The sequence below is a fragment of the Prionailurus bengalensis genome, chromosome C1 (assembly GCF_016509475.1).
Source record: "Prionailurus bengalensis isolate Pbe53 chromosome C1, Fcat_Pben_1.1_paternal_pri, whole genome shotgun sequence".
Classification (NCBI taxonomy): Eukaryota; Metazoa; Chordata; class Mammalia; order Carnivora; family Felidae; genus Prionailurus; species Prionailurus bengalensis.
In genome coordinates this window covers 33,727,210-33,739,652 of record NC_057345.1, presented here as the reverse complement: position 1 = coordinate 33,739,652, position 12,443 = coordinate 33,727,210, and the positions used below count along the sequence as shown (strand labels likewise).

At 40.9% G+C, this 12,443-nt stretch overlaps 1 protein-coding gene across 1 annotated transcript; it reads left to right on the top strand.

Annotated features, from left to right (window-relative positions):
• Positions 1 to 384: 384 nt before the first annotated feature.
• LOC122480368 (olfactory receptor 2A12-like) lies at positions 385 to 2,809 on the top strand. The gene has a single exon (XM_043574635.1). The coding sequence runs from the start codon at positions 574 to 576 to the stop codon at positions 1,567 to 1,569; it is 996 nt and encodes a 331-aa protein (XP_043430570.1). The 5' UTR covers positions 385 to 573; the 3' UTR covers positions 1,570 to 2,809.
• The last annotated feature ends 9,634 nt before the right edge of the window (positions 2,810 to 12,443 follow it).

The window sequence follows — 12,443 nt, the reverse complement described above, 5'->3', positions numbered from 1 at the left end:
CCATCCAGGAATGCAGTTAACATTCACCATGCACCTACCCCATGGTAGGCCTTTTGTGTGGTGCTTTTCATGACAAAATATCACTCCTTGGTATCATATATCATGGATATCATATTCTTGCAGCAAACTTGTAGCAAGGAGACAACTACTCTCTAATTTTGTACTTGAGGAAGTAGTCTCAAGGGGGCAAGGGTGCGGGGTAAAGGACTTGCTCAAGGCCATTCACTCAGTCAACTATAGAGCCAGGACTTAGAACTCAGTGAGCCTTCTAACATACCATGGCCTGGGAAGGGGCCAGCGGGTAGTCAGAGAGATGGCCCAGCTCAGGCCAGACTGAAGGTAAAATTAAAGTGGAAAATAAATTAATGTCTTCAATAGGACATCTTCTTCATAGATCTCCTGAGAGTAGTGGCAGTGGCCCAAGGGCAGGTAAAATAGACAGTCATTGTGTCTAATCATAACTGGACACTGACCACTACTACCACAACCCCATCAGTAACTCTCACCTTGGTGCATAGCTTAGCTAGTTCTCTGTCTGAATTGGTTCCTTTCTTTTTCATTTAGAAGTAGAACATGATGCAGGAGACTAACCAGTCCTTTGTGGCTGAATTCATCCTTCTGGGCTTCTCCTTCAACCCCAGCACCACTCCTCTGCTCTTCTCAGCCTTCCTGATGACCTACCTGCTGATTATTCTGGGAAATGGCTTAATCACCATCCTCATCTGCCTGGATTCACACCTCCACACACCCATGTACTTCTTTATTGGCATCCTTTCCATATTGGATGTGGGCTATACCACTACAACTGTGCCTCAGATGTTGGCACATCTAGCCAGCCAGAAGAAGACCATCTCTTTTGCCAGCTGTGTGGCCCAAATGTACATTTTCTTGGTGCTAGGCATCATGGAGTCGTGGCTCTTTGCCATCATGTCTATAGACAGGTATGTGGCCATCTGCCACCCACTCAGGTACAAGGTCATCATGAGCCCATGGTTATGTGGAGTAATGGTTATTTTCTGTGGACTCTGGGGTGTCATTTCTGCTCTTATCTACACTGTTTTTGCCATGCGTCTGCCATACTGTGGCTCCAACAAGATCAACCACTTCTTCTGTGAAGTTCCTGCAGTCTTAAAGCTGGCTTGCGCAGACACCTCAGTCAATGACCGAGTAGACTTCATTCTTGGCTTTACTGTCATCCTGGTCCCACTCTCCCTCATTCTTGTCATTTATGCCAACATCTTCATTGCCATCTTGAGGATCCGTTCAGCCCAGGGGCGACTGAAGGCCTTCTCCACTTGTGCTTCCCACATCACTGTGGTCACTATGTTCTGTGTGCCAGCCATGGTCATGTACATGAAGCCTGGCTCTGAGGCTTCCCTGGAAGAGGACAAGAAGTTGTCCCTGTTCTACAATGTTATCTCTGCTTTCCTCAACCCCATCATCTATAGCCTCCGGAACAAGGACATACAGAGGGCTTTCCTCAAGGTGACAGGCTGGGGCAGGGCCTTCCAGGGAAGGACAGCTGGGGAACAGAGAAGCAAGACTCATGATGCACAGTCAATGCCCTAAACATTCATTTGCATGACCCAGCAACACCAGGACACACACAGCCCTGGCCCCAAATCTCAACTCTCTACAGCCGGTGGCAGACAGCCCATGATTTAACTGACAGACTAGTCACTGTGACATATCTTCCAGATACATCAGTCTTTCAGCTTCCTTTTGTTTTAAAGTCTCAACAGGTAGCAAAAGAAGGGGCATCCTAAGCCATTAAAGTCTATTATCAAGACAAAAGGAATAAGCTTTGGGGTATGCCCTGTGGCTGAATCTTGAGAAAGTTTCATTACCCTACAGAAACTGCACACAAGGTGTTAGGTTAGCTGGGGGGAAGGGCAAAGGCACTGACATTGGAGGATTCCTGGCCCTGGAAGGAAGAATAAAGTAAATGTCATTGCAGTGACTTGGGGGTGTGGTGTACTTGTTTTGGACATGCAGATTGGAAACAAGCTGGGATCCCTGGAGGCTAACTGCATTTGGTCCCAGTGACCTCCCCCGAGACTTATTTCAGGTCTCTCTGTTCCTCCTTCCCTCCTTACAAGTCAACTGGACTTCTGTCTTTGCCATTTCAGGGCTCCACATATGCTCTTTTTTCTCTCCTCAACCCTTAACTCCACCCTACCTCCATCCTATCCCGTTATGCTATTATCTCCTGTTCATCCATCAGATCTTGGCTTAAACTGCGGCTCCTCAAAGAAGTCTTTTATTGATTGAGCTCCCAGAGTGAGCGTTCCAAAGCACCCAGTACCTCTCTTTCATAACAAAGGCATGCGGTTCAACATATGAATTCTCTGCCGGATAGCAACTTCCATGAGGCTGGACCATGAGTATTCAGTTGATCCCTAGGATCTAGTCCCATGCTACCCACATACTGGCCTTCAACAGGTATTTTATGAATGAAGGAATAGACACTTCACAGGAAAAGCCAGAGAGGGAAGACAAAACCAGTAAGTGGTAGAGTTACTGAATTAGGACTAGCAAAATGTAGGAAATAGTGGCAGGTACAAAAAGGAGAGGATATAAAAAGGAGTAATGTTGTTCAGCTACAATCATATGGAAAAAAGTTTGCTTTCATTATTAATAAACATGGATTGAATAGGTGGGATATCATTTTCCACCTATCAAACTAGCAAAATAAGAAAAATGGTGATACTCAATTCTGGGAAGGACACCCACACTCATTGCTGAAAAGATTATCCTTGGTTCTACCCTTCTAGAGCAGTGCCTTCTACATAGTAGGTACTCAATAAATCTGTTATATGGAGAGTATAATACTAATAATCATGCCTCTATGCATTAAACATTTATGTACCAATACAGTTGTGAAAAATTTATATATAAATTAATTCATTTAATAAAAATATATATCATGAACCTTTACAATATTTATATGCTTGAGTCCAGAAATTTCACTCTAGGACTTTGTCCTTAGAACAAAATCAGAAATGTAGACCAAGTTGGATCTAAAAATATGTTCATCAGAGAGCTATTGGACACAACTATAAATATGATATATCAACTCTACTACATGCTATTCAATCAATACCATATATCATGTTTTGAAGCAATATTTAGTTACATTGAAAAGTGTGATATAATGTTAGGTAGAAAAAAGTCATTATAAAGTTATGTATATAAGGTTAATCCAACTTTTATAAAATACTCCTACATTCGTTTATAAAACCCTGAATGAGGGGCGCCTGGGTGGCGCAGTCGGTTAAGCGTCCGACTTCAGCCAGGTCACGATCTCGCGGTCCGGGAGTTTGAGCCCCGCGTCAGGCTCTGGGCTGATGGCTCAGAGCCTGGAGCCTGTTTCCGATTCTGTGTCTCCCTCTCTCTCTGCCCCTCCCCCGTTCATGCTCTGTCTCTCTCTGTCCCCAAAATAAATAAACGTTGAAAAAAAAATTAAAAAAAAAAAACCCTGAATGGATATATGTTAACATGTTAACACAAGATATCCCCAGGTAGTAAGATAGTAAGTGATTTTTATTTTATTTCTTGCTTTCTCTACTTTATAAAATTTCTACAATCAGTATATATCATCTTTATAGGGGAAAGAAATTAAGATGACTTGAGAAATACTTATCCTGTCAGAGAAAAGAAAGTTAGCTATGACGCTGGCACCATTCATTCATTCATTCACTCATCAAGCATTCATTGATGCTTACTATCTGGCAAGCCCAGTGCTGGGCCCTGTGGGTGCAGACATGATAATCTAAGTCCCAGTCTAGTGGTGAGAGACAAGTATAAGACAAGGATGCCATAAGGTACTAACTGTGATGTTCCAAGCTCTGAGGAAGTGATGAGGCCATATTTCTGCTGGGTGCTGGAAGCATGAGTAGAAGCTTGATAAATGGAGAAGAGAGCAGAGAGCAGGGGCAGGGGATCCCAGACAGAGGACACAAGGTATTGAAAGCCTAGAGACATGGGATTATGAAGAATGGGCAAGATGGCTGGGACCCAGACCCAGGCAGGGGAGAGAAGATATGACAGATAGGGCCTGGCATGCTATGGTAAAGAGCTTCAAGTTTCCCTTCTAGACAAGTATTTACCAAGGACTGTTACCTGGAACTTTGGTCCTGTGAAACATTCTGTGAGGAAAAGATTTCTTGTCCAAATAACCTCAGAGACACTGATCTCCTCTTCATGCTTCTCAGTGCACAATATAGGATGTTAGACTCTGAGAAGACCAATGGATAGATAGACGAACAACTAAACACAGGAAAACACCTATGCTAATTCTACTTAACACAATATTTACCAAACTTGTTGGATCACAGAGCTTTTTCCTCTTGGAACATTTATTAGTCAAAGAAACTAGAATTTTCTAAAAGTGTACTTTACGAAGTGCTATTGGGGGCACCTGGGTGGCTCAGTCGGTTGAGCATCCAACTTTGGTTCAGGTCATGATCTCGCAGTTTGTGGGTTCGAGCCCTATGTCGGGCTCTGTGCTGACAGCTCAGAGCCTGAAGCCTGCTTCAGATTCTGTCTCCCTCTCTCTCTGCCCATCCCCCACTCACACTCTGTCTCTATCTCCTTCAAAAATAAATAAACATTAAAGAAAATTTTTAAATAAAAAAAAGAAGTGCTATTGTATGCATGGATGTATTTGAGGGTGGAAATACAGAAAAATATAAAGCCACTAAAGTATACTTCCAATGTCACCCCTCAGACTTATCTTTCTTAATATCTTTGTGTATTGTTTTATGTCTCCATGCACCATTTGTCACAGTTGAGATCACATGTAAATATTATTCTAGAGCTTTTCATCATGGCCTATGTGTCTCACACATGTATTTTCCATAATTTTATTTCATCATGCTTCAGTTTCTGTATTTTCTTTTGACTTGCTTTCCAGTTTACTAGTTTTTCTATTCATCTGGGTCTAGTGTGCTGTGAAACCTAGAAATGTATTTTTAATAACAATTACATTTTTAACTCTAAAATCTTAATTTTAGGGGGTGCCTGGGTGTCTCAGTCGGTTAAGTGTCCAACCCTTGATTTCAGAGGTCAAGCCCCATGTGGATCCTGCTTAGCATTTTCTGTCTCCTTCTTTCTCTGCTCCTCCTCTGCTCACACTCTCTCCCACTCTCTCTCTCAAAAATAAATAAATAAACATTTAATGGGAATTCAAGCTGGTGCAGCTACTCTGGAAAACAGTATGGAGGTTCCTCAAAAAACTAAAAATAGAACTACCTTACCACCCAGCAACTGCACTACTAGGCATTTATCCAAGGGATACAAGTGTGCTGTTTCGAAGGGACCATGAACCCCCATGTTTATTAGCAGCACTATCAACAAGAGCCAGAGTATGGAAAGAGCCCAAATGTCCATTGATGGATGAATGGATAAAGAAGATGTGGTATATATATACAATGGAGTTTTACTCGGCAATCAAAAAGAATGAAATCTTGCCATTTGCAACTATGTGGCTGGAACTTGAAGGTATTATGCTAAGTGAAATTAGTCAGAGAAAGACAAAAATCATATGACTTCACTCATATGAGGACTTTAAGAGACGAAACAGATGAACATAAGGGAAGAGAAACAAAAATAATATAAAAACAGGGAGGGAGACAAAACAGAAGAGACTCATAAATATGGAGAACAAACTGAGGGTTACTGGAGGGGGTGTGGGAGGGGGGATGGGCTAAATGGGTAAGGGGCACTAAGGAATCTACTCCTGAAATCATTGTTGCACTATATGCTAACTAATTTGGATGTAAATTTTAAAAAATAAAAAATAAAATTAAAAAAATTAGGAAAAAATAATAAACATTTAAAATATATAATATTTAAATTTTTATTTTTATTCTTTTTTAGTTTCCAAGTCTCTGCCAAAATTTCCCACCTTATTATTTAATCAGTTATTTTAAAGTTCATGGCTGATACACTCCACTATCTAGATGTCCTATAGATCCATTTCTTTTTTTTTTTTTAATTTTTTTTTTTCAACGTTTATTTTTGGGACAGAGAGAGACAGAGCATGAACGGGGGAGGGGCAGAGAGAGAGGGAGACACAGAATCCGAAGCAGGCTCCAGGGTCTGAGCCATCAGCCCAGAGCCTGACGCGGGGCTCGAACTCACAGACCGCGAGATCGCTCAGATGCTTAACCGACTGCGCCACCCAGGCGCCCCTATAGGTCCATTTCTTATTGCTTCTGTGTTTCTCTCAATTTTGAGTGAGTTCTTATCTTTTTGTGTGCTTGGTAATTTTTTATTGAATTGCAGACACTAAGTATAAAAAAGACTTGTAGAGATCATTTGAGGCTCTGGATGAGGCTGTATCCCTTCAGAGTACATGTACTTGTGCTGTGACAGGCAGTCTGAGCAGTGGAAAATCTCCATTGGTTATTCAGGGGTTGAGCTGACTGAAAGCTGAGCTTCAGTGTTTGTATTTATTGGTATATTTCTGGTGGACTTTACTCACACTCCCCTGGGAGTCCCAACTAAAAGTGTCTGATGTTTGCCAGGGCCAGCCTCCTTAGACCCCCTTAAGTCCAATTTTTGTCCTTTCATTGCCTGAGCTCAGCTTCTCTGTTTGTCCTCCTTTTCTCACAGATTATCATGAGTGTTCCCTTATGACATGAAGATGTTAGCATTAGAGGGGATGACTAACCATCCTCCTATTTTTACTGTATTTTTCTAAGCAGGGATATAATGATCATCTCTGTACATACATCCTTAGCTGAATTTTTAATTTTTATTTTTTCAGTGAGTATCTTAGTTTGGACTGGAATAGGTTTCCACTTGTGTTTTCTCCTAGGAGTTTTATGGTTTCAGGTCTTATGTTCAAATCTTTGATCCATTTTGAGCCTTTTCATTTTTTAATGTTTTTAAAAGTTTTTATTTAAATTCCAGTTAGTTGGGGTGCTTGCACGGCTTAGTTGGTTGAGTGTCTGACTCTTGATTTTAGCTCAGGTCAGGATCCCAGGGTTGTGGGATTGAGCCCCAAGTTGGGCTCCCTGCTAGCATGGATTCTGCTTAAGGTTCTGTCTCTCTTTCTCTCTTCCTCTGCCTCTCTCCCCCCTCATGCTTTCTCTAAAAAATAAAATAGATAAATAAAAAATAAATTCCAGTTTTTAACATACAATGTAATATTAGTTTCAGGTGCACAATAGTGATTCAACACTTCCGTACAACACCTGGTGCTCATCACAAGTGCACTCCTTAATCCCCATCATTTACTTCCCTTGTCCTCTGCCTGCCTCCCCTCTGATAACCATTAGTTTGTTCTTTACAATTAATAGTCTGTTTCTTAGTTCATCTCACCTTTTTCCCCCTTAGTAGTATTTTTGATAAGTGGAAGTGTTTAATTTTGGTGAAATACAGTTTATTAATTTTTACCTTGTGGGAAAGTTTTTTTGTTTTAATTTTTTTTTAAGAGAGTGTGTGTATGTGTAAGCAGAGGAAAGAGGCAGAGGGAGAGAGAGAGAATCTTAAGAAGGCTCTATGCTCAGAGTGGAGCCTGATGCAGGGTTTGATTCCATGGCTTCAGGATCATGACCTAAGCCAAAACCAAGAGTCAGACGCTTACCTGACTGAGTCACCCAGGTGACCTTATTATAAATTTAATTTCTGTAATGTACATGGAACAATTTAGACTTTCTATTTCTTTGTAAGCTGTATTTTTAGTAAGCTGTATTTTTCAAGGAATTTGTCCATTTTATCTAGTTGTTGAATTCATTGACATAAAGTTGGCCAGAACATACCCTTATTATTCTTTTTATATCTGTGAGACCTGTGTGATAGTTCCTCTCTTCTAATAGTGATAATTTGTGTTTAATTTTTTTCTTCCTCAATGACCTAGAGATCTATCAATTTTATTGAACAGTTCAAAGAATTACCTTTTGGTTTCATTGATTTTCTTTATAGTTTGTCCATTTCTAGCTCACTGATTTTTTTTCAGTTTATTTAGGTGGAAATTGAGATTTTTTAAAAAGGACCATTCATTTTTTCTAACATAAGGACTTAAAGCTATAGATTTTCTAAGAATTGGTTTAGTTGTAGCCACAGATTTTAATATGTTGGTTTTTTTGTTATCAGTCAGTTCAGAATAGTTTCTTATTTCCCTTGTGATTTCTTCCTTGATACATGAATTATTTAGAAATGTATTGTTTGGAGGCACCTGGGTGGCTCAGTCGCTTGAGCGACCAACTTTGGCTCAGGTCATGATCTCATGGTTTGTGAGTTAGAGTCCCACGTCAGGCTCTGTGCAGACAGCTCAGAGCCTGGAGCCTGCTTCAGATTCTGTGTCTCCCTCTCTCTCTCTGCCCCTCCCCCACTCATGCTCTGTCTCTCTCTGTCTCAGAAATAAACATTTTTAAAAAAAGAAATGTATTGTTTAACTTCCAATATTTGGGACTTTTCTAGATATCTTCTTTTATTGATTCTTAATTTAATTTATTGTGTTCAAATAACATACTCTGTAAGATCTCAAAATTTTGAAGTTTTATAGCCCAATATATGGTCTATATTGGGGAACATTCTGTGTGCCCTTTAAACAAATACTGTTTTGGGCTATAGTGATTAACAAATGTCAATTAGATTAAAAGAGTTGACAGGGTTGTTCAGATCTATGTCCTTGTGATTTTTGGTTAAATTGTTCTGTCAAGTACTATGACATGAGTGTTACAATTGCCACTACAGTTGTGAAATTGCTCCATTTTCACTTTATTCCTGTCAGTTTTTGCTTCATGTATTAGCTAAATGCACATTTACAATTATGCATTTTAAGATGCATGTGTGTTTGGCTGTGTGAAGTTTTATCTCACTAATATATAAAATAATCTTTTTTTTTAGTATTTGCTTATTTTTGAGAGAGAGACAGAGTGTGAGCAAGGGAGGTGCAGAGAGAGAGGGAGACACAGAATCCAAAGCAGTCTCCAGGCTCTGAGCTGTCAGCACAGAGCCTGATGTGGGGCTCGAACTCTCAAACCATGAGATCATGACCTGAGCCGAAGTCAGACATTTAACTGACTGGGCCACCCAGGAACCCTGTAATATATAAAATAATCTTAATAAGACTCAGGCTCAAAAAAGTAACACATAAAAGACAGCCTAGCATAGGAGACTGTTAAAAACTGAGAACAAACTGAGGGTTGATGGGGGGTGGGAGGGAGGAGAGGGTGGGTGATGGGTACTGAGGAGGGCACCTTTTGGGATGAGCACTGGGTGTTGTATGGAAACCAATTTGACAATAAATTTCATATAAAAAAAAAAGACAGCCTATGAAAAAGATGACTTGGAAAAAGACTGAAATAGAAATGAAATTGTCTATAGCTTGCTTCAGTTTGGTTTTTTGAGATTTTCCCTAGCCCATTATGAGAACTAATGTCAAGGTCTAAGAATGATTACATTGATGTGAGTTTGGGTGTAGGCAAAGTTAAAACCTTTAACTGATGTGAAGCATTCTTTTCTGGTATAGTACAGTATGCTTCAGCTTAAAAGACTTGACTCTAGGGGCACCTGGGTAGCTTAGTTGGTTGAGCGTCCAACTTTGCCTCAGGTCATGATCTTCCAGTTTGTGAGTTCAATCCCCACATCGGGGCTCGCTGCTGTCAGCACAGAGCCTGCTTCGAATCTTCTGTCCTCCTCTCTCTACCCCTCCCCAGCTTGTGCTCTCACCAAAATAAATACATATTAAAAGAAAAAAAAGGCTTGGCTTTGGATGATCTTTTCTGTAGTATTCAGCTCTATTTGATGCTTCTTGCTTAAGATTTTATCTTCTCCTTTCCTCCTAAGCAAATGTTATGGAACTGAATGAATAGATCCTTATAGGCCAATGTAACCCTGGGCAGGCAAGCTGAGGTCCCCTATGGAGAAGACAGAAGGTATAAATAGCTCTGAAAATGAACTGTCTGGAAGGACAAAACTGCTCACCCTTATGTCTGGGTATAAATAAAAATTGTTCACTACAGAGCAACTGAAGTTCTTGCGGTGAGGGCAGAGGTTTCCGGATTCATGTTCAATGTCAGAAAAAGAAGGAATATGTGTGCTGGGGAGGATGAGAGGTAAGATGCAGGGAAATTCTAAAATCCTATATCATTAAGTGAAGTTAATTCCACTTGAATATTTGGATTCAGGTTAGTAAATCTTAGCCTTCTATAGTGTTAAAGTTAATGAACATATATCTGTGTCCTTCTGCTTGACTGACATCTTAATTTAGTATCTCAGAGGCAGCTCAAATTTAACATGTCCAAAAGGAAACTCATCACTGTTTACTTCAAACCTGTTCCTCTCATGGGTTTTACATTTGAATAAATGGCATCATCATCCACCCAACAGCCCAAAACAACTGATGTCCCACATCCAATTAGTCTCTACTAAATCCCTTTGATTATCTCCAATTTGTCCCCTTCTTTTCATCCCTTCTATTCCTGGACAGTAAAGCCTAATAATCTCTCAATTGAACTCTTTTAATAGACTCCAATTGGTCTTCCTCCTTCCAGTTTTATTAGCCAAACTGGCTACTAATCTTTCAAAAACTCTAATCTGGCAACCCAATGGTATGCTGGTAAATATTTAACAATCAGCTCTCTGGGGAAAATAAAAAGCTCTGATTTGTTGTGTTTGCCGATTTCTTTGGTGTGAATGCTTCTACCGTGACCAATTTCAAGCTACCAATGTGTTATCGCTGAACACAGGGTTGGGAAGAAGTAAGCACAATTGGCTCTCATGAGCCAAGTCAGCTACAGAATGCCACTAAACCATGTCACTCTCTCTTTCTCTTTTTTTTTAATGTTTATTTATTTTTAAGAGAGAGAGAGTGTGGGAGAGGGGAAGAAAGAGGGGGAGACTGAGGATTGGAAGGGCTCTGCACTGACAGTGGAGAGCCTGATGTGGGACTCAAACTCACAAACCATGAGATCATGACCTGAGCTGAAGTCAGACACTGAACGGACTGAGCCACCCAGGTGCCACTCTTTAATAATAAATTTCAATAGATCTTTGATGCCCTCAGGATATACTATAAACTCTTCAGGCTGGTCTACAAGACTCTCCATGATCTGGCCCTGGTAATTTCTCCAGACTCATCTCCCCCATCTCCCCATTCCTACCCAACACCCACCTTGCTCAAATCCTCACTTTGTGCTTTAATCAATGGGCACAAAGATGGGAAGAGATTTTTCCAGACTCCAGAAAGGAGAGCTAAAAATGGCTGGGACAGGCATAGAAATGGGAAAAGGCCAAAGGCCGGTGTGCAACCAGCTCAGCCTTCAGTGGGACACAACAATCACTGGACAGATGAGACAACATTACCTACTGAGATCAAGATACCTGACTCCTAGACCTAGTTCTGTCTGACTTTCCACAGCTATTTCTATCACTAGGCCTCAGTTTCCCCACATCTAAAATGAGGGTTTGGGGTGGGGGGAAATACCTAAGAGCTTTCTAGTTTAGACATTCTTTTTCTATGGAAGCCTTAAATAAAGTTCAAATAAGACCAGCAGAGCAGCTAGAACTTGGGTCCTGATGTTGGCTTCCTGGCTGCACTCACATACGGGCCCTAATCATGGAGGCCTGAGTTAAAGTACCAATTTCCACACTCCTCTTGTAGTTCTAGTTCTCCCAAATATTTGGTGTCCTTTGGGGCACATATAGCCCTTCTCTGCATCCTGATTGCTCACTCTTTGCTGAACCTTCCTGTGAGTAATGGGATCCCTCAGGATAGGAAGGCTCCTGAGGTGATACTGGCATCTATTTGGCTATACCCTTAAGGACTCCTTGGTCCCTGATACCTGTGGGCCTCATTAAAACACCAACCAGGTATCTCCCAGGTTGCTGCTGAGATGCAAGAACTTCTGGAAAGTGGCTAACATAAGACCCTCTTATAGACCAGTATATGATGATACTGGAGCTGCCCAAGGCAGTTGTGGGACATGTGTGTGGAACAGTGAGTACTAAACTTGGGATCAGAATGGGAGGATAGTCAAAGGGCATGAAGGACAAGCCCAGAAGCCTGAGGAGGCTACTCCCACCAGATCCCTGCCAGCCTTAGCTCTGGCACAGTGTCATCTGTAGGTAGTGCAGAAGCAGCAGAGCCCAGTGACACAAGGTCCTTGGCGAAAGACACATCTGGGTTGTGTCCTCTAATACCATGCAACATCAGGAGAGTTACTTTCTCTGAGTCTCAGTTTCCTTTTTCCTATGAATTTAGATTTTTTGAAAAACACTTGTCATGAGGTTGAAATACTATACCAGTAATATCTATGCTTTTTGGGGCACTAACTACTCTGCAAGCACTTCACATGTACTAGTTCATATGTTGAGCAACTTCACATGTACTATTTCAACTAATCATCAGAGCAATCCTTTGAGATGAATGTATTATGATCACTAGTTTCCAGAAGAGGATGGAGACACATAATGTTTAGATAACTTTC

Excerpts from the sequence above, each read along its gene's own strand:
- LOC122480368 (XM_043574635.1), top strand. The coding sequence starts at position 574 with ATGATGCAGGAGACTAACCAGTCCTTTGTGGCTGAATTCATCCTTCTG.